At 42.7% G+C, this 21,622-nt stretch overlaps 1 protein-coding gene across 1 annotated transcript in view; it reads left to right on the forward strand.

Moving 5' to 3' along the window:
* The window catches only part of VASP (vasodilator stimulated phosphoprotein), a 306,350-nt gene that overhangs the window by 97,428 nt on the left and 187,300 nt on the right, over positions 1 to 21,622 (forward strand). Inside the window, exon 2 of the mRNA XM_033954725.1 lies at positions 13,584 to 13,755. Coding sequence (XP_033810616.1) covers positions 13,584 to 13,755 — 172 coding nt within the window. The remainder of the gene's footprint in view (positions 1 to 13,583; positions 13,756 to 21,622) is intronic.

Below are 21,622 nucleotides of genomic sequence, written 5' to 3' on the forward strand. Positions count from 1 at the left end.
TAAATCTTATGAATTTTCTTCTTAGTATTAAGCTAAACATATTTATTCTGGCTATCTTTGTAATCTTTTCTTTTGATCCACTCTATGCAGGTGCCATAAGGTGGTAAAAGGGGCCAAAACAGAATATGAAGAAAAATAGCCAAGGAGGCAAAAAACTTCAAGCCGTTCTTTCGATATATTAAGGGGAAACGACCTGCGAAGGAAGCGGTGGGACGTTGGATGACCAAGGAATAAAGGGAGCGCTAAAGGAGGACAAAGCAATTGCCAAGAGACTGAACACATTTTTTGTGTCTGTATTTACCGAAGAGAATATACACGGCATACTGGAACCCATCATGCAGATTGATAGGCTTAAGAACGATAACTCCCCAGGACTGGATGGCATCCATCGAAGGGTCATCAAGGAACTGAAAGGGAGTATAGCTGAACTACTTCAGCTAATAGCCAATATGTCAATTAAATCGGGAAAGATTCCGGAGGACTGGAAGGTGATGAATGTTATGCCGATCTTCAAAAAAGGTTCGAGGAGAGACCCGGTAAACTACAGACCACTGAGTCTAATATCGGTACTGGGAAAGATGGTAGAGGCGCTGATAAAGGACTGCATCATTGATCACCTTGACGGACACAGTCTGATGAGGACCAGCCAGCACGGTTTCTGCAATGGCAGAACTTGCTGCACTTCTTTGAGGGAGTAAACAAGCAGATAGACAAGGGCGACCCGGTCGACATTGTATATCTAGATTTTCAGAAGGTGTTCGACAAGGTTCCGCATGAACGATCACTTTGGAAAATTGCGAGCCGTGTATTAAAAACTGGCTGTAACATAGGAAACAGAGAGTGGGGGTAAATGGACAATACTTAGACTGGAAGAACGTCACCAGTGGGGTGCTACAGGGCTCGGTGCTTGGATCCGTGCTCTTCAACATCTTTCTAAACGATCTGGACATAGGTACGATGAGTGAGGTGATTAAATTTGCGGACGATACAAAGTTATTCAGAGTAGTGATTGCGAAGATCTGCAAAGTGACATAATCAGGCTCGAGGAATGGGCATTGACATGGCAGATGAGGTTCAACGTGGATAAGTGTAAGCTGATGCATGTCGATAACAAAAATTTCTTGAATGAATACAGGATGTCTGGGGCGATACTTGGAGAGACCTCCCAGGAAAGAGACTTGGGAGATCTTATTGATAAGTCGATGAAGCTGTCCACGCAATGTGCGGCAGTGGCGGTAAAAAAGGCGAACAGAATGCTTGGAATAATAAAGAAGGGGATCACGCACAGATCGGTGAAGGTTATCATGCCACTGTACCGGGCCATGGTACGCCCCCACCTGGAGTACTGCATCCAGCACTGGTTGCCGTACATGAAGAAGGACATGATACTACTCGAGAGGGTCCAGAGAAGAGCGACTAAGATGGTTAAGGGGCTGGAAGAGTTTCCGTATAGCGAAAGATTAGAGAAACTGGGCCTCTTCTCCCTTGAGCAGAGGAGATTGAGAGGGGACATGATCGAAACATTCAAGGTACTGAAGGGAATAGACTTAGTAGATAAGGACAGGTTGTTCACCCTCTCCAAGGTAGGGAGAACAAGAGGGCACTCTTTAAAATTGAAAGGGGATAGATTCCGTACAAACGTAAGGAAGTTGTTCTTCACCCAGAGAGTGGTAGAAAACTGGAACGCTCTTCCGGAGACAGTCATAGGGGAAAACACCCTCCAGGGATTCAAGACAAAGTTAGACAAGTTCCTGCTGAACCGGAACGTACGCAGGTAGGGCTAGTCTCAGGGCGCTGGTCTTTGACCAGAGGGCCGCCACGTGAACGGACTGCTGGGCATGATGGACCACTGGTCTGACCCAGCAGCGGCAATTCTTATGTTCTTATGCCATCTCTGTGTTGACAGTCCTGCAGATATAAGTTGTGGAGACTCCTTTTGCTGCTTCTCACCCTCAATGGGCCATAATTTAGCCTGAGTAAGTAGGTATTGAGCCTTTAAGGCTGATGTACCTTTATGTTGTTTGCCTTCAAGCGTAAAAGAAATCCCAAATGGATAGTGCTATTTATAACGGACGTTGTTTTGTTGTAGGCATCTAGTTACTTCCCGGCAGTCTTGCTGGCGTTTCAGAGTCGCTGATTTAATATCTGGAAAGAGTTCCACTTTAATATTATTCTGCATCAGATGACCAACTTTTCGTGCCGCTTGTAACACTGTGTCTTTCTGTGGGTATCTTAAAAAACCCACTGTTATATCCCTTGGTCTCTCTGGTCTATGTGCCCTCAGGGCCCGATGTATCCTCTCAAAATCTATAATTGGCATAGAGACTGTATAAATGCCGACGGGTCTTTAAATTCTTCTGATTCAGGAATTCCATGGAATCTCAAGTTGTTTCATCGTGCTCTGTTTTCTCCATCTTCAACTTTAAGCAGTATTTCCTCTATTGACAAATCAATTTGTTTACAATGATTTTGAATTTCAGTTATCTCTTGTTCATGTACTATGTTCTTCAAATTCCTGGAGATTCTGAGTCATTTCATCCATTTTATTATGTAAACCTTCAATATTAATTTTAATATCTGAGGTAAATATTGCAAGTGAAATCATCCATCCAATGTTGTAAGTCCCCTTTGCTGGCTAGTACTAATTCGGCTGGGGGGATTCTAAAGTCTCTAATGTTTCTTTCCCAGATACATTTGACTCAGCTTCTTCTTGTGCTGAATTTTGTTTAGGAACTAATACTTCCACTTGCACTGACTCTTCTGCCCGGTATGCAAACATTTTAAGATCAGATCTTACCTTTTTATTAGCCATATTTCCAAGAGTTATTCACAAGTTTTTCAAGGGCTTCCCCTGTCAATCTCATCTTCTGCAACCAAGCTTCCACTCCTCCACCTTGTTCTCCTCAGCACCCCCAGCAAGGCCTTCCAAAGACCACCAGGAGTAGAGGATTCCCACCTCCACAGCTCAAATCTGGGCTGGAGCGTTGCTGAAACAGTCTATAATCCTTCTCATCAATTCTTCCAGCCACAGTCAACACAGTTAATAATAATAATAATAATAATAATTTTATTTTTTATATACCGCCATACCCGGCGAGTTCTAGGCGGTTTACATCAATTAAAAAGGATCTACGTTTTCAAGCAGATTTACAAACAAATAAAACAATTCAGTAACAAGTAAAACCGAAATTGACAGAGGATGGCGGGAGGTTGTTGAAGACGGGGAAGAGAGGAGCTGAAAAGGGGGATGAGAGCGGGGGGGAGAGGAAAATGTGAGCGGGTGGAGCCGCTAGGGGGTCTTGTTTGCTGAAAAGATAAGTTTTGAGAGATTTTCTGAAGTCGAAGTAGGAGGGGGCCTCGAGTATCATTTGGGCCAGCCATGTGTTGAGCTTGGCTGCTTGGTAGGCGAAGGTTTTGTCTATGAATCTTTTATAGTGGGAGAGTTTTAGCGAGGGGAAGGCGAACAGTTGAGTTCTACAGGATTTCTTGTTTATGTGATAGAGGTTAAAGTGGGGGTTGATGTAGCTTGGAGTAGCACCATTAACCAATTTGTAGCAAAAGCATGCAAATTTGAAAAGGACTCTTGAATCGAATGGCAGCCAGTGTAGTTGGTGGTAGAAGGGGGTGACATGTTCCCATTTCTTTAGGCCGAAGATGAGACGCACGGCGGTGTTTTGGATTAATTTTAATCTCCTGGTGGTTTTCTTCGTGGCATTTAGGTAAATGATGTTGTAGTAGTCAAGAGTACTGAGGATGGAAGATTGAACTAGTAGGCGGAAAGCGGAGTCGTCGAAGTATTTTTTTATTGTGCGTAGTTTCCATAGTACGGAGAAGCTTTTCTTGACCAAGTGTTCAGTGTGGTTTTCTAAGGATAAATTTTTGTCCAGAGTGACTTCCAGAATTTTTAGGGTGGGTTCAAGAGGGAAAGTAATTCCTTTCAATTGAATAGTGGTGTTTTTGATTTTGTCATTGGGGGTGGCTAGGAAGAATTTTGTTTTGTCGGGATTGAGTTTCAGTCTGAACGAGAGCATCCAAAGTTCAATCTGGTTAAGAATATTTGTGATGTGGTTAAGTAGTTCTTGTGAGAAATTGGTTAGAGGGATGGCAATTGTGATATCATCTGCATATATAAAGAATTTGAGCTTGAGGTTGTGTAGGAGGTTACCTAGGGAGGCTAGGTAGATATTAAACAGGGTGGGTGACAGGGGGGAGCCCTGAGGGACCCCACAGATGTTGTCCCAGCTGTATGAGAAGGCATTGTTTTTGAAAACCTTGTAGGATCTATTTCTTAGGAATCCTTGGAACCAGTTGAGGACCTGATCAGAAATGCCGATGTGTGCCAGGCATTCTAGGAGAATGGTATGATCGACCAGGTCAAAGGCACTACTGAGGTCCAGTTGTATTATCAGGGCACTTGAGCCTTGGCTGAAGAGCGTGTGGAGGTGGTCAAGAAGGGAGGCTATGATGGTTTCGGTGCTGTGATCTGCGCGGAAACCTGATTGACTGTCACTTAGGATGTTGAATTTTTCTAGATATGCTGCAAGTTCCGCCTTTACCAACCCTTCTGCTATTTTGGTAAATAAGGGAATGCTTGCGATTGGTCTGTAGTTGGATGGGGAATCCGGTGGTTCTTTCACATTTTTTTGATTGGGGTAATCATGATATGACCTTGCTCAGACGGGAAGTTTCCTGTGGATAGAAGGGAGGTAACCCATGTCATCATATTAGCTTTGAAGTGGAGCGGGGCAGCTTTCATGATGTTCGGAGGGCATGTGTCCAATTTGCAGAAGGTGTGTGAGTATTTGTTGTAATAGGTATTAAAGGTGTGCCAGTCGATTGTTTTAAATTGTTTCCAGCTAAGGTCTGTTCTGGTTCCTGGGTCAGGGTTAGATAAATCCGGGACCGGGAGAATTGGGAACTGCTCGAGGGGATTGGGTATGGTGGGCAGTATGGACCTTAGTTTTTGGATTTTGGTGTTAAAGTAGTCTGCAAGTGAGTTTGAAGTTAGTGTTGATTCTTCGTTTGTGTTTGTGAAGGTCTCGATGTTGTAGAGGTCATTGACCAGTTTGAAGAGGTTACTGCTGTTGGATTTAGTGTTGCCAATTTTGTGGGAGTAAAAATTTTTCCTTTTTTCATTAGTGAGGTTTTTGTAATTTTTTAGTTTTTGTCTCCAGGCCAATCTGTGTTCTAGGGTTCCGGATTTTTGCCATATTCTTTCTGCTTTTCTGAGGTCCTTCTTAGCTATCAGCAGTTCTGAATCGAACCAGCCCTCTTTGTTAGTGGATCTAATTCTGCGGGTTTTGAGAGGGGCTATCTCATTTAGTGTATTGGTACTATCTTTGATCCAGGTGCTCATGAGTTGTTCTGTTTCTTCAGTTGGATTAGTGTTGATTTCGAAGTGGGACCAAAATTCCGTAGGGTCGATTTTTCCTCTGGTGGTGTGAGTTTTGGTGATTCTGGTTTTATTATTTTTGGGGGGTTTGTGTTGGCATCCTATGGTGAAGCTGCATAACCGGTGGTCAGACCATAGAGAGTCTGACCACTTGCCTTGTTTCCAGTAGAAGGTGTGGTTGAATTGTTCCTTGGTGGAGAGAGTCACCAGGTCTAGTTGGTGGCCTCTTTGATGAGTTTTGATAGGGGGGTGTTTGTCGAAGCCTAGTTGAGTGAGCAGTGACCAGAAATCTGAGATTTCTGATTGGTCCGTTTGCTCGAGATGGATGTTAATGTCCCCGCATAGTAGGTTGTAAGGACTAGTTAAAGTTGGTTAGTAGTTGGTTAGTAGTTGGTTAGTAGCGTTTCCGCAAAGTCCTCTTTGGACAAGGTCCATTTTTTTGGAGGGATGTAGAATAGGGTGATGGTTAATGCGGAGGGCAGTGGTTTTGATGTTAGAGAGATGGTTAGAATTTCTGCATTGGGGGAAGATATTGTGTTGAGAGTGGTGCAATTTAGTTGGTCCTAGAAGATTATTGCCAGGCCTCCTCCTCTTCCCCAAGTTCTGGCTAGTGAGAGGATCTTGAATCCTGGGGGAAGACAATCTTTAATGATGATGTCTTTGTCAGATAGCAACCAGGTTTCAGCAAGAAGGACGAAATTGGGGTTTGTTTCGATCAGCCAATCTTTGATCAGAGTCGATTTGTTCCTCATTGATCTGATGTTTAGGTAAAAACCGCGTAAGATCTGCTGGTTAGGGTAGTTGATTGGGGAGAAGTGGGTGTATGTCAGTTTTTTTAGAGTTTGTGGTTTTCTTGAGTGGGGCTTAGTTGGTTTGTGTGGGTGAGGGGGGATAGTGGGTGGATTGGTGTGAGAGTGGTCTTGTGAGTAAGGGAGAGTGTGGGTAGGGAGTTTGGGTTTTGCTGATCGGTATGTTGTGACATGGATGGGGATGGGGGAAGCATTAGAGTTGTCTGCGATGCAGATCCTAGTGGTAAGCAGGTAGAGTAGGTAAAGTGCTGTGCATCGGTTTGTGCTTGGCCAGGCCATTGTGAAGGGCTCGTCCTGTCGCGATGGCTGTGGTTTGGTCTAGAGCAGTATAGTAGAGATCGGTACAGTCCAGTGCAATACAGTAGAATATAAGCCAGTAAAGAACAAATAAACGGTGCAATGTAATATCAACAGAGTGATCCAATACAATTCAGAGTAGTATCAACCATGCAACATTGCGGAATGCAAACCAACACCGTATTTGGGCCTATGTATACTGAATATGAGGAAATGTAGGCCGCTGTTAAGTGAATGAATGGGCTGAGTGCTGTGTCGTGTTACAGTTACAGTATGCAATGGGCTAGAAGGGGAATACAGTATCGGACAGTAACGCAGCAGTAATACTTATCCGAATTGGGCTATCAAGTCTGGCTCCGTGGGGCTTTGAGTCTGGCGAGGCAGTCCTGTTGTGGTTGTCCCTTGAGAAGGAGCTCGTTTGTGGGTAGAACCGGTTGTGGCTCGGTCTGGTTGGTGCTTGTAGTGTTGATCTGTGGTCGGCTCTGTGTTTTTAGTGGGCTGGGCTTGAGATGGATGGGTCTGGGTGTTAGAGTCATGGGACACCTATGCCGGTGCCTCGCACAGGTGCTTCGCAAAGGCGCGTGCTAAGGCGCACGCGCCTTTGACGTGCGCCTTCGACGGCACGCCGAATGGCAGCATGCCATTGGTGCAGCTTGATTTTAACGTCGCTGGACTCCTCCTGGATTCGGAAGGGGGCGGAGCAGGGCTCTCACGCTCCTCTCCGGCTAGGCAGGCACGAGGTCAAGGCTTGGTCTCCCGCAGCCCACCGAGCAGCAGCCAAAGCAAAAAAAGGCTGTGCTCCGATGGTGCGGCTTGATTTTAACGTCGCTGGACTCCTGCTGGATTCGGGGGGGGGGGGCGGAGCAGGGCTCTCACGCTCCTCTCCGGCTAGGCAGGCATGAGGTCGAGGCTTGGTCTCCCGCAGCCCACCGAGCAGCAGCCAAAGCAAAAAAAGGCTGTGCTCCGATGGTGCGGCTTGATTTTAACGTCGCTGGACTCCTGCTGGATTCGGGGGGGGGGGGGGCGGAGCAGGGCTCCCACGCTCCTCTCCGGCTAGGCAGGCACGAGGTCGAGGCTTGGTCTCCCGCAGCCCACCGAGCAGCAGCCAAAGCAAAAAAAGGCTGTGCTCCGATGGTGCGGCTTGATTTTAACGTCGCTGGACTCCTGCTGGATTCGGGAGGGGGGCGGAGCAGGGCTCCCACGCTCCTCTCCGGCTAGGCAGGTACGAGGTCGAGGCTTGGTCTCCCACAGCCCACCGAGCAGCAGCCAAAGCAAAAATAGGCTGTGCTCCAATGGTGCGGCTTGATTTTAACGTCGCTGGACTCCTGCTGGATTCGGGGGGGGGGGGGGGCGGAGCAGGGCTCCCACGCTCCTCTCCGGCTAGGCAGGCACGAGGTCGAGGCTTGGTCTCCTGCAGCCCACCGAGCAGCAGCCAAAGCAAAAAAAGTTAGAGACCATAAGGGAGCTCAGCCAGTAATCCACAGCATAGATTCGCCTCCAGTAAAGCTGGTTACTGCTTCATGGCACGACTCCTATCTTGCACTCCTCCAGGAAAGCCTGCCAATCTCCAATGCAGGGAGAGGAGGAAGGCAGTCCAAGGCCTGCTCGCCCACAGCGGTAAGCCACCTAAAGAGAAAGAAGGCCTGCCGCACTCCAGGACTTCTACCTGTTGCTTTTCTATACCGCTCAGACACAGCCCCGCTGCTCCCAAGGCTCAGGCCATGCCTCCGCTCCTGCGCTCTTCCTGTCCCAGCAGAAACCGCCTCCCACAGCGGCACATCACCAAAAAAGGGCTGCTGCACTCCAGGGCTACTACTGGCTCTGTCTCTGAGCCACTCGTATTCGCACTTGTTGTTCCCCACCTTTGTTCCTGCATTCTTCTTTATCCTGGCGTTTCGCGCCGGACTCCACCAGCTGGAGAGCAACTTTCTCCACAGCCCCAACTCTTGCGACAAAACTCCACGAAGTTCTTCTTCCTTTTGGGACAGCAGATTACTGGAAAGCAGCCTCCTCCACGCCCCAACTCTCGCGGCAGAATGGCATGATCAAAATTTCTCTCCTCTTCGGGACAGCCGACATCCTCAGAGTCAAAAATCAATGGGATAGTTTGCCATCTTTTCTCCCCGTCAGTGTGGAGACCTGGTCCACTTGCACATTCAGCCACTCACTTCCGGTGGAACAATCATCCCGCACCTTTTATCTCCAGTTTAATAGGTTAATCATTCATATTTGGACAACTTTTCTGCTGTACTTTATTGAAAGGAGAAAAATAATCATTACCTTAATAACAATTTAAATAGTTTTATTTAAGTGCTTATTAAGGCAACAAGAATAGAAATGGATTTATTTGTTTGAAACAGTTGAGTCCCATATTTTATGTGGAAAGATTGAATGGACAGATTTTTTTCTAAATGTGAATATTGCCCAGTGATTAGTTGAGTATTCTTTATGGGAGGAATGTAATGACATACAAGCTTCAAATTTGGAGGTCTTTATCCTCTGGCTACCATTTTGGAAGGTGCAGTGACTAAGGAACATGGTGTTGGGAGGCGTGTCTGAGCCACGAGAAGATGGAAGCGTGAATCTCACTCTCCACCTTCCCTGCTAAGATTATTGACTGCCAGACACCTTTCCTCACTTTTTTGGGACTTTTATACTGCTTTTTCAAAAGAAGAAAATGTCAGCCTCTAAACCATGCAAAATGGATACCTCTCCTAGCTCAACTGCTAGTTTAAAAAGAACCAAACAAGATCCGCCGACACCAGAAAAAGTGGCTCCAAAAAATCTGCAACCTCCAGTTATGTTATGCTGGAGGAACTTAGAGCCCTCTGAGATCTGACCACGAAACATTTTGAAACTACAAAAGAGCTAAAAGAAGACTTAGCTGGGATCAACTCCTCTCTACCTCAATTTCAATTGAGAATTGAAAAACTTGAATCTCATGCTGACTCTGCTGCACTAGAATTGGCTCAGTTTCAAGATCTCACTGACAAACGTATAAAAGAGCTTGAACAAGACCTTGAAGATCTTGCTAATCGGAGCAGACATAATAATTTAAGGATCATTGGCTTAAAAGAAAATATTGAGGGGTCCAACATGACTGCATTACTTAAAAAATGGCTACCTAAGATATTAAATATAGACCTGGACTGCGAGCTGGACATCGAGCACCCTCTCACATGTGCCTCAATCAGCCCTCCCCACGCCTTGTGGTGGCTAAATTTCTTCGCTTTCCACAGGCTCTACAAATTCTCACCGCAGCCAAAAGTCACCCTAGCCTGATCATTGAAGGACGAAGATACTAATAGTGCCTGACCTCACAAAAACCACCGCCAGAAAAAGAAAGTCCTTCCTTGCATTAAGACCGCGGTTGAAATCCCTCAACGCACGCTATGGTCTCCAGTATCCAGCACGGATGGTTGTTACTCTAAATAATTCTACCAAAGTCTTTGAATTGCCCGAGCTCCTGCAAGCTTACCTAGACCAGATCCAATTGAAAAGTTCAGGATCATGACTGTCTTCTCATCTTTCGCAGGGGCTCCTTCTTCTCTGCGAATGCCAGTGTTTTGCCACTGCAGATAACTTGAATTCGATGAATTGTTAATTACACCCATTAGAAACTCAACATATATTTCCCTCTGGTATAACTCATCTTTTCTTATAAATAAGAAGCCAGTATTTTGGCCTCAATGGGCCAGACTTGGAATATAATACTTGACAGACATCTGTACCCCCTCTCTACAACTTTTGACATTTTCGGAACTACAAGACAAATTTGCCCTTCCGGCCTCGTCATTTTATCAATGGCTTCAACTTTCCTCCATGATAAAAAAAACTAAAGTCTTACAAATGAAAGCTATGGGAACCCCTACTATACTCACATTATTCCCCAAACTCCTAAACATAGGCCATGTTGCTTCTCATCTTTATAAAATACTCCTGAATTCCCAATCTGATGTTCATATCCTCCTGCGAAAATCCTGGGAACTAGACTTAAATTGCAATCTACACGATAGACAATGGGATGCTTTTTGGTCTAAAACCATCTGAACTATTCCATCAGCCAACTCTATGCAATCCATGTTCTTCCTACATCACAAAGCCACTTGGACACCTCAAAAACTACATGTTTCAGGACTACTGTCTTCTAACAAATGCTGAAACTGTAAATTGCATCCAGATACTCTGCTCCATATGCTTGTGGAATGTCCCTGCTTACAGAATTTTGGGACAAATGTCTGGTCAATTATCCAGAAAATCTTTAATTTCACTTTAGATTTTCCCCTACAACAGTCATATTAAAATCAGAGACTCCTTTGCTCAACTTACCAGCATCTCAATATGCCCTGTTCAATACACTTCTCATTGTCGCTTTGCGACTCATATTATCTAATTGGAAATCGTTTGATTCTCTAAATGTACACTTGTGGTACCAATCTGTCCTACTACAACACAAACGTGAAATGCTGATCTCTGCTACTATGCCTCTGACCACTAAAGTCCATGTTAAATGGGCTAATTTCAGTGAATATTTGAATTCTCTTTAATGCCTTATCACCAATAAGTCAATGCCTAACACTTTCTATATCCTAAAACATAACATAGTAACATAGTAGATATCGGAAGATAAAGACCCGAATGGTCCATCCAGTCTGCCCAACCTGATTCAAATTAAATTTTTTTAATTTTTTCTTCTTAGCTATTTCTGGGCAAGAATCTAAAGCTCTACCTGGTACTGTGCTTAGATTCCAACTGCCGAAATCTCCATTAAAACCTACTCCAGCCCATCTAAACTCTCCCAGCCATTGAAGCCCTCTCCAGCCCATCCTCCCCCAAACGGCCATATACAGACACAGACCATGCAAGTCTGCCTTAGTTCAATACTTAATATTATTTTCTGATTCTAGATCCTCTGTGTTCATCCCACGCTTCTTTGAACTCAGTCACCGTTTTCCTCTCCACCACCTCTCTCGGGAGCACATTCCAGGCATCCACCACCCTCTCCGTAAAGTAGAATTTCCTAACATTGCTCTTGAATCTACCACCCCTCAATCTCAAATTATGTCCTCTGGTTTTACCATTTTCCTTTCTCTGGAAAAGATTTTGTTCTACGTTCAAGTATTTGAACGTCTGAATCATATCTCCCCTGCCCCTCCTTTCCTCTAGGGTATACATATTCAGGGCTTCCACTCTCTCCTCATACGTCTTCTGGCGCAAGCCTCCTATCATTTTCGTCGCCTTCCTCTGGACCGCTTCAATCTTCTTACGTCCTTCGCCAGATACGGTCTCCAAAACTGAACACAATACTCTCAAGTGGGGCCTTACGAATGACCTGTACTGTATTTCTCTCTTTCCCATTTCTCCTTTTCTTCTCTTTTTCTTCTCTTTTTCTGTGGCCTCTGGGGGACTTTCTTCTTTTTTTCACTCCCTATTACTTTCTTACTTTTTCTTCCCTTTCCCCCTCTAACCTCCTTTTTCTTTCCTTTCCTCCTCCCTTCCGGGTTTTTCTTTGTTTTTTTTTTTGAGTACTTTCCTAATATCTACCAAAACACTCCAGAACATATTTCTACCTTTTTATTGTATGCATTTAACAATTTCCTGTTGTGACTGAATATTTGTTCTTACCCGTTTGTTGTTTCATGACTCTGATATTGATATTGATTGTTTGTTATTCTTTTTTGTATTTTGATAAAACTTTTAATAAAATTTCATGAGAAAAAAAAAGGAACATGGTGTTTTCCTTTGATGCAGTAGTTGCAAAACAGGGAGCCTGTGTTGGCAACTGGTTATAGTTTTCTGAGCAATATTATGAATATTGGAACAGTTAGTACATAAATATCATGTTGAGCGATGGCCATTTGGGATTAAGGTTTTTTTTGCTCCAGCTCTAATTTGATGTTTAGAGTTTTCAGTAGCGGTCTGAAGTATTTTTCTCTACTATTTACAATTTTCATAATATGAGAGAACTTTTATAGTTTTTTGTGCATATACTGGCTAGCCTTGCATTTATATGTTCTTAATGGACTGTAACACTCATTACATAACTCCCCTCATCTGTTGTCTGACTCTGATTATAAGTATGCTGATACTAGAAAATTAACATTTTTTTTTTTTTTAGAAAAGCTGGTACCACTCTGCTTTGTATTGAGGCTTTTAAATAGATTTGCTTGCTTTGTTCTCTGATGTTTGGATTATTACTAGAACTTTAGGTAGACCAGAATTACTGGCCTCTTCTCTGTATACTCCTGGGGAATTTGAGTGTTCATTAAACCTAATTAGAAGTCGACAGAATTTTGGTTTCGGCTTCGGCACAGAAATCAGCCTGAAATTTGATGCATTTTTGGCTGAAACTTAAATTCTGCTGTGCAGCCCACAACTCCCACAATCACAACTCCCTCCCTCTTCTTTTTTTTTTTTTTTTTTTGGAAATTGTTTATTAAAGGAACATTGTACAGTAGAAAAATACATAATCCAACCAAAAAACAACAGAGAGCAATGTTTCAAGACAACAAGAAACAACAAAACCGTTCAGATGCTCTGATATGAATATCTCCCATGCAAATTCCAACCTTTGGTCCCTCCCCCCCTCCCCCCGTGCGTCCCGGGACTAACCCGCTCTAAAAGCTCCCCTACCTCTTCTGCTGCACCAATACTAGGAACCTCCACTCTTGGACCCACATGTTTGCTCCCCCCAACAGTCTACTGGACAGGGCAGGACAGTTGCTCCTCAACTCCAATCTCAAAAGGCTGCTGGAAGGAGTTTGGGCTGTTCCCACTTGGGGGCTGGGTCAGTTTCAGCTTTGGCTTTGGTTTCATCTAAAACCAAGTGGCAAATTTCAGCTGCAGATTTGGTTTTAGATGAAACTGAAAAAATTGGTTTTGTAGGTCCCCTAAACCTGGTTGTCAATCATCTTTTATATTTTATAGATTGTATATCTGATCATTTTCGTTCATCTAGATTTATTGCTTGTGAAATGTTTTGTATTTCACCTAAATCCAGCTTTAAAATTAGACAACTACAATAATCCAGCTAAATAGTGTGATCTCCCTTCGATTTATTTTATTTATATTTTTGTCTTCCACAGTGAAGTTGCTTTATGTACCTCCCGGGCAACAGTCATGGTATATGATGATGCTGGCAAGAAGTGGATCCCGGCAGGCACCGGACCTCAAACCACCAGCCGGGTTCAAATCTTCCACAATCCAGCCACCAACTCCTTAAGGGTTGTAGGCCGCAAGCTACAGCAGGACCAACAGGTACCACCAGAACGCAGACCAGTGATCGTGCTCTAACAGCTGAAACTCAGGGCTGAAACTCAGTGCAGGGCGGCGACCCTATGGGAGCGCGACTCTTATGAGTTCATACAATCACTCCTCCTGAAGAAGCCTAAGCAGCGAAACTCAGGACTGGGTTAAGGAGACACAGTAATGATCACGTACACACAAGCACGAATAAGGTGGTGGATTCATGCAAAGTCACATGGAAACATCATTTTGAGCCAATACCAACTAAAGATAAGTGCCATATATATGTCCAGCATTTCAAGAGAAATTTAAGTAGAAATATGGCATAGTGGCTCATATTAGTCATTATCAAAATTGAACAAAATGAGGGACTCATGAGCGCAATGATGGTCCCTCTATAATCTCTTTGTGACTTCAATGCAGCAGATTGGGCATTGAGCACTGATATTTATATATATTTAGGCCCCGATTCTGTAAACTGCGCCTAACTTTAGGTGTGCTTTAGTCGTCCTTGTGGCGCAAGTGGCAATCAGCGTTACTTAGGCGCTATATAGGCATCGCATAGACGTCTCTAATGCGCTAAGTGTATCTTAGGCGTGTATTAGGCACACGTTCCCAAAAACCCCATATAGATGCCAGATAGACGTTCTTACGATGTTATATATAAAAAGGTGGTTTTTACTGATTTGTTATCATTATTTCAGCTTTAACATAATTAACCCAATGTATACCATCATTAAAAGGATAATAAAAACACAATATACCATGTTTAAAAGGATATTTATAATATATTAATTTCAGTGGGAGCTGATCTGGGAACATCAGTGTGCATATTGAAAAAAAAAAGTGACATGCTTACATGCTAACCTTCACTCTAATCCGCTGTGCTAGACAATGAGCCATACAATAAAAGCAATTCTGATTTGATTATACTACTCCTTCTAGGTAGTGAATGGCAGTTAATTCTGCTAGGAGACAGAACAAAGTAGATCTCACTTTCCTGTTATATCCTTTTTCTTCATTATTTCAGAATTGTATACTTCAACAGTATAAAAGTATGCCATGTTTAAAAGGAGAAGTATAAGATTGACTAAGAGGTACTGAGTGGGAGTTGAACTGCAAACATCAGCATGGAAGGGGGGAAGCTTCACTCCTGTGCTACACAGAAACATGTATAGCAATGGTATCATTAGCTCCTGTGAGAAGTATAAAGCATAGGACTTTGAGCTCCATATAGGCTTCAGATAGACGTGGTTTAAGCTCCAGAAAGGCTTTATCATGATACATGCTATTTACGTCATCCAATCAGCTTTCTCTGGGCATCCCACAGACGTTATTTGAGAGAGGTTTTTAGAAGTGATTCCTTGCTCTAAATAACACTCTTTGTCATGAAACATTGCTACAATCAGCTCATTCTTCAAAGCAAACAGAAAGCCCATAACTTCAATTGGCCAAGCTTAAAAACAGAATAAAACACAGAACAGACCTGAATGTGGCTTCTAGTTCATTGCAAATGAAGGTATGCAGCTGCACAATGATGACCTCATTTTGACATCATCAAAGTGCACCTGCAAAGTAGAATGCCACAAGTAAAAGGTAAAATCTGCTTAGCTATCATTTCACTGTTAGCTGAGACAAAAGACTGGTAGCTCAATGGCTTAAAGCACTGCTTTCATTGTCCCAAAAGCCAGAATCTCAAGTCAGGTTCAATAAATGTAACATGGATTCAAATACTGCTGTTTTTATCAAATGCAAACTCAACTTTTGGAATAGATTGCTCCTAGTATTGCTAATGTTGTGCTGTATGAGATGAAAATTAGATGTGATTGGTCTGTAGCTTGTCATTTTTATTAAAATGAGTATTTTGTCAGCTGAAGGACATGAGGGAGTCGAACCCAGACCAGGCTCATACCCCAACCTTCATTCTAACCCTGTGCTATAGAATCAGCCATAAAATCATAGCAATTCTAATTGGATTATACTGTGCTGTTTAAGTATCCTTTGGGTAGTAGTATCAGCTCGCTTGGGGTTCCGTAACGAAGTGCCTGAAGCATGCCAAATCAGCTGCAGTTCAGCATATTTCAAGCTGTCAGGGTAGGAAACTGACTGAAAGAAGCCACCAAGTTAAGATACCTGGTTCATCCTCTCCACCTCTCATCTAATCTTATGTTCTCAAATATTATGCTGGTTGCAGGCTGTGAGGCAGGAGACATGCCAGCTACCCTGTTTTCCATTCCCCCCCCCCCCCCCCGTGCAGCCTGGGCCTCGTGGAACACTAGATAAGACAAAGGTCAATGTGACCAAATAGCTGAAGTGGTGCTTATTAAGTAAACACTAATGCCCAGCTGCTACTCAATATAAATAAGCACAATGTGAAAAATGGTATAAGATTTTTATTGCACAGTCCAGGAAAGCAGCATGCAAGTGTAATATCAGGCAACAGCAGTTTGATGAGATGGATGAAAGGTATGCATAGTAAGCCACTCCTAGGTCCAAGTTGTTACTGTGGTAGAATTGTTAAGGTCCCAGAATCTGCTCCTGGTAGGAGAAGGCAGGCTGAAGAAAAAGGAAGATGGATTGAGACAAATTAAGAGTTGATTGGTGAGTTTTAGGCTGTCTTTTACAAAGGTGTGCTAAATTCACGCATGCACACGTTAACCTTTAGCACACGCTAACAGTGCCTAAACGGTGCCACTTCATAACAGACCTGCTCTGGCCTCTGGAAAACACAAGAGGAGTCATTAGCCACTCTGGGAGCCTGAAATCAGGAGAAAAACGGGGAAAAAGTTAAGACAGACATCTGTGGCAAAAATAACAAACAGAAGTCTTGGGAAAATATGTCATACCACAGTCTCAGAATAACAGCTAGAATGAACAGAAGCAAAAAAACGCTGTTCCTTTTTTATAATAAGGATGCCTATCAATTATGACTCTAAAATTATTGAGGAAAGCACTGCTTCCAGCTTCCCAACATCATAGGTTCCACATATTCATGTAACTTGTATATCCATTTTGCTGGCAGCATGGGGATTTTTTCAGCCAATACTCCTGGAACCAAATATTATCATCACTAATTCTCAGACCTGCTAATGACCCTGTGGAATGGAGAGTTGTGGCAGATATCAGGGGGACAAAAAGTTAATGGAGAATCACCATAAGCAATAACACAGAATGAAAGTCCAAAAGAAGAAATCAGTTCTGCCTGAGCTTTCATCTAATAAAGACACCTAAGTAGCTAGCAATATATCATTCTCACCTAGATTTGTTCCTGGAAAGATGAAAAAGGTTAGACAAACATCAAAATTGCAAATTACTATAGCTGCTAATGTTCCTATTAAATGGAGAGTTATGGCAGATATAGGAATGAAAAGGTTAAAAGATAATCAAGAAAAGTAAAGTCTGGAGGGGGATGAGATCCAAGATGGCGACGGAGTAAGTCGTGTCAGCGAGAGGCTCCTGCACAATCGGCAAAATATTTACTTACTTGCCTTCTTTTTCCTGTCTTTACAATGCCGAAGCGCAGGGGAAGACAGAGGGGCGTTCTTCCTACTTTCTCTGCCTCTTTGCCGTCGACGCAGATGGCGATTACCAGCTTTGCCGTCCCTGTTGGAGCGGGCGTGTCCGCTGATCGAGGGGGGCAGACCTCGATCTTGGAGGTCGAGACTTCGCTCAGCCCGATGGGACCTGGAGTTCCTCCTCGTCCCGGGACGGTGTTGGGAGCGTTGTTTGCAGCACAGGAAGCTCCGGAGTTGATTCCTCCGGTGGTGCTGCCGATTTCCCCTCTGACCCCGGATGAGTTGCACAGCTTGTCGGCTCCTGTGCAACCGACATTGGAGAATGGAGGAATAGAAACCTGTAATGCTACAGAGAAGGAGAAGGTGGAATCCAGTGGAGTGATTCCCGGAACAACTTTGCTTCCTCCTGATGGAGGCTATTTGGAGTGGCTTGGAATCACTGTATAAGGTATGCTCTCAATTCGTCACTTCAGCCCAGAGTACCAACATACAGTTTAAGACTTTTGATGAGAAACTTCTAAAGCAATCCGATAGAATAGACAAATTGGAAAAATCTATGGCTGAAGCGAAAGCTTCAATTAATTTACAACTGAAGGATAAAAATTTACTTGTTAGAAAATTGGAAAATTTGGAAAATGCTAACAGGAGTTTGAACCTTAGACTTTTAAATTTTCCTATTTCCAAATTCCAATCGGCAAGAGAACTGTTTCATTCCTTCTTGAGACTAGTACTTAAATTTCCTGAAAATAATTTACCACCGGTACATAAACTTTATTATTTAAATATTCCTAAAGAGGATAAAGGAAAAGGAACCGTAGCAGGAGATTTAGATCTCACAGCTATCCTGGAAACATCTCAACAAGAAGAAATTATGGGAAGAGCAACTTTATTGGTAACCTTTGTTTTTCAACAAGATAAGAAAGCAGTTCTTCGTCTATTCTATAAGACTGACAATTCAAAATTTCATGGTTCAAAAGTCTCAATTTTTCCTGATGTATCAAAATGGACTCAAGATAGACGAAATAAATTTTTAATTTATCGTCAGTCAATTTTGAGTATAGGAGCAACTTTTCAGTTATGTTTTCCCTGTAAATGCTGTATTACCTATCAGAATAATAGATATATATTTTATGAACCTGATCAGTTGAAATTTTTTCTTGAGGGTAAGGCAGCTGGTTAAGCTCCAATCCTCTCCATGCCTTTTCTATTAACCAGGATGATAATTTAATTTAATCCAACTGTTTGATCTCCTAATTTAATTTAAATGAACATTTCTTGAAAAACCAACTTCCCTTGGAGGTGTAGGATTCTCTCTCCCTAGTTTGTGGACTATGAACTTAGTTAAATTTGTGAAATCTTTGATTTATAATTTATGTTATGTTTCTTCTTAAATGTTTATTTCTATTACATTGTTGTTTAACAATTTGTAAAATTATAAACAAATAAAGAAAAAAAAAAAAAAGAAAAGTAGAGTCTCAGAAGTAAGCATTAACACAGGAGTCCTAAAAAAGAAAACACTGCTCTGATGGACCTTCTTATACTAAGCATGCCCAAATAGCATCTGACTAGGTCCTTTAAGACTCTTATGTGGATGATTTATTTTTATGTGGATGATTTCAGTGTACCTTTGGAACTTTGACACTTTCAAATAAAGTCCATTTAGCAACATCGTCACTCCACAGAGGGTTTTTTTTGTTTTCTAAGTAGCATCTGATGTCATAGGCACCGTTTGGACTTCCCACCAGAAAACTTTCAAATCTGATTGGGCGTGCTTTAGGTGTGGTATGGGCAAATACACCTGTACTGACTTTTAATCAATTCCTTCACTTCTCAAAGCTTTTACTAGAAGCCATTTGTCATCTGCTTAGTCTGTAGAGGCTCTTTTACCAAATTCTAAATGAAGTTCCATCTATAGCTCTATGCCTTAAGGCGCTGCTTTTATCTTCCATACATCAGGGGTTCAAGTCTTGAGTGCAGTTAGCAAATATTTGATATTCATTTTTCTACCAAAAAACTTTCAAACTCTTTGGCCATTCCTTTGCTTAAACATATTTGAGTTGATCTTTAAAATGATCTGCAGCAATTCTCAGATGTCTAAAGCAACCTGTTCTCTCTCATCCTAAACTCCCTCCCCCATCCCAACACACACTCCTGAAGCATGAAACCACAACCAGCAAAGCTGAATATACCAACAGGAATGCCTCTAGGGTACATCTCAAAAACATGTACCTTCCTTCAATACCTGTCCAAGCCCTTTGAAGTTTTAGTAAACTCTTCTACCTGTTGCCCTGTGTGGATATTGGACAGAAGGAAATCCAATTCCTACCACAATGGCTTGTGGCAGAGAGAAGATGAATGTATCTGATGCACCTGTGCCTGCAAACTGCAGAATGCTGATGAAAAACAGCAAAGTTCACCACTTATAATAATAATAATTTTATTTTTTATATACCACCAAAGCCAAGTAGTTCGAGGCGGTTTACAATAAGAAGAGCTGGACAGTCAGCAAAGACATAACAATGAAGTCCTTGAATATAATGAATTTTTTAGAATAACTGTGATGTCACTGAATATTTGAGGGGAGGAAGAGAAACAGAGTGAAAGACACATTGTAGGGACGTCAAGTACAAGTAAGTAGAATGCAGGGGAAAAGTCTTTAAGAGTTCTTGATTACAAATCGGTTAAACAGGTTGGTTTTGACTAGTTTTCTGAAGTTAAGGTAGGATGAAGAGTGCTTGATAAGATTACCTAGCCAGCTGTTCTGTTGATTTGCTTGGAACGCAAGAGTTCTGTCAAGGAATATTTTGTAGCGTCAGTTTTTTATTATTGGGTGGCTGAATATTTGTATTCTGCGTTTTGGCCTGGTGGAATAGTCCAATTTGAAATGGGTGACCAGGTATAGGGGGGCCAAACCCAGAATGGATTTGAAACAAAGGCAGGCAAATTTGAACAGCTCTCTTGCTTCTAGGGGTAGCCAGTGGAAGTTTTGGTAGTAGGGGGTTATGTGGTCTCATTTTTTTATATTGAAGATCAGTCACACTGCTGAATTTTGTATGATTCGGAGTCTTTGAATGGTTTTCTTGAGAGACCCTCAGATAAATGATATTACAATAGTCGAGCAGGCTTAAGATTGAGGCTTGCACCAGTAGTCGGAATGAAGCTGTGTCGAAGAACTTTTTGAGTTCTTAATTTCCATAGTGTTGAGAAGCCTCTTTTGATCAGTAGCTCTGTGTGAGAATCAAGAGTGAGGTGACGGTCTAGCATCACTCCCAGGATTTTTATGGTGTCGACAAAAGGGAAGTTCTGTCCGTTCAGGGAAATTGAAGTATCTTTGATTTTGTCGTTCGGACTTGCCAGGAAGAATTTGGTTTTTTCGGAATTGAGTTTCAGTTTGAACTCAGTCATCCATGATTCCATTTGCTTTAAAGTTAGTTCTAGATGTTTCTTTGTCTCAGGAGTCAGGCTTGTTAGGGGAAGGATTATGATGATGTCATTGGCGTAGACGTAGAACTTGATTTTTAGATTTTGTAGTAGATTCACCAGTGGGGAAAGGTAAATGTTGAATAGAGTGGGAAATAGGGGGTAACCCTGTGGGACTCCGCATGGGTTTGTCCAGTTGGAGTATTGGTTATCATTGCTATAGACTCGGTACGATTGTTTAGTCAAGAATCCTTGGAACCATTTTAATACATTGCTTGAGAGTCCAATTGTCTCTAAGCAGTCAAGTAGGATGGCATGATCGACTAAATCGAAAGCACTACTCAGGTCCAGCTGGAGGATTAGTGCAATGGAACATTGACTGAATAGATTCAGGAGGGAATCCAGTAAAGAAGCAATAACTGTTTCCATGCTGAACCCGGAGCGAAAACCCGATTGGTTGTCATGAAGTATGCTGAATTTATCTAGGTGTGTTACTAAGTCCTGGTTTACCAAGCCTTCCATCAGCTTTACAAAAAAGGGGATGTTTGCAATGGGTCTGTAATTCGATGTCAACTGGATAGATTCCTTGGGTTTTTTTTTTTTAAATCGGTGTGATTAGAATCTGACCTAACTCCTCAAGGAATGTACCAGACGATAGTAGAGAGGAGAGTCAATTGTTTAGCTTGGCTTTGAAGGTGACTGGAACAGCTTTCATGACATTTGGTGGGCAACTGTCCAATCTGCAGAACGAATCGGCGTATTTCGAGTAGAGTTTGCAGAATTGATTCCAGGTGGGGGTGGAAAAATTGTTCCAGTACATGTCTACCCTGGGTTCGTCAATGTGTTGGGCTGTTAGTATGCTGTTAAAATGAGTGAAGGTGAGGGTGGGATTTGAACTGGGGAGCTTCAGAAGATGGACAAAGTGCAACAAGGCGCATTAACCT

This window comes from Geotrypetes seraphini, chromosome 8 (genome assembly GCF_902459505.1).
Source record: "Geotrypetes seraphini chromosome 8, aGeoSer1.1, whole genome shotgun sequence".
NCBI lineage: Eukaryota > Metazoa > Chordata > Amphibia > Gymnophiona > Dermophiidae > Geotrypetes > Geotrypetes seraphini.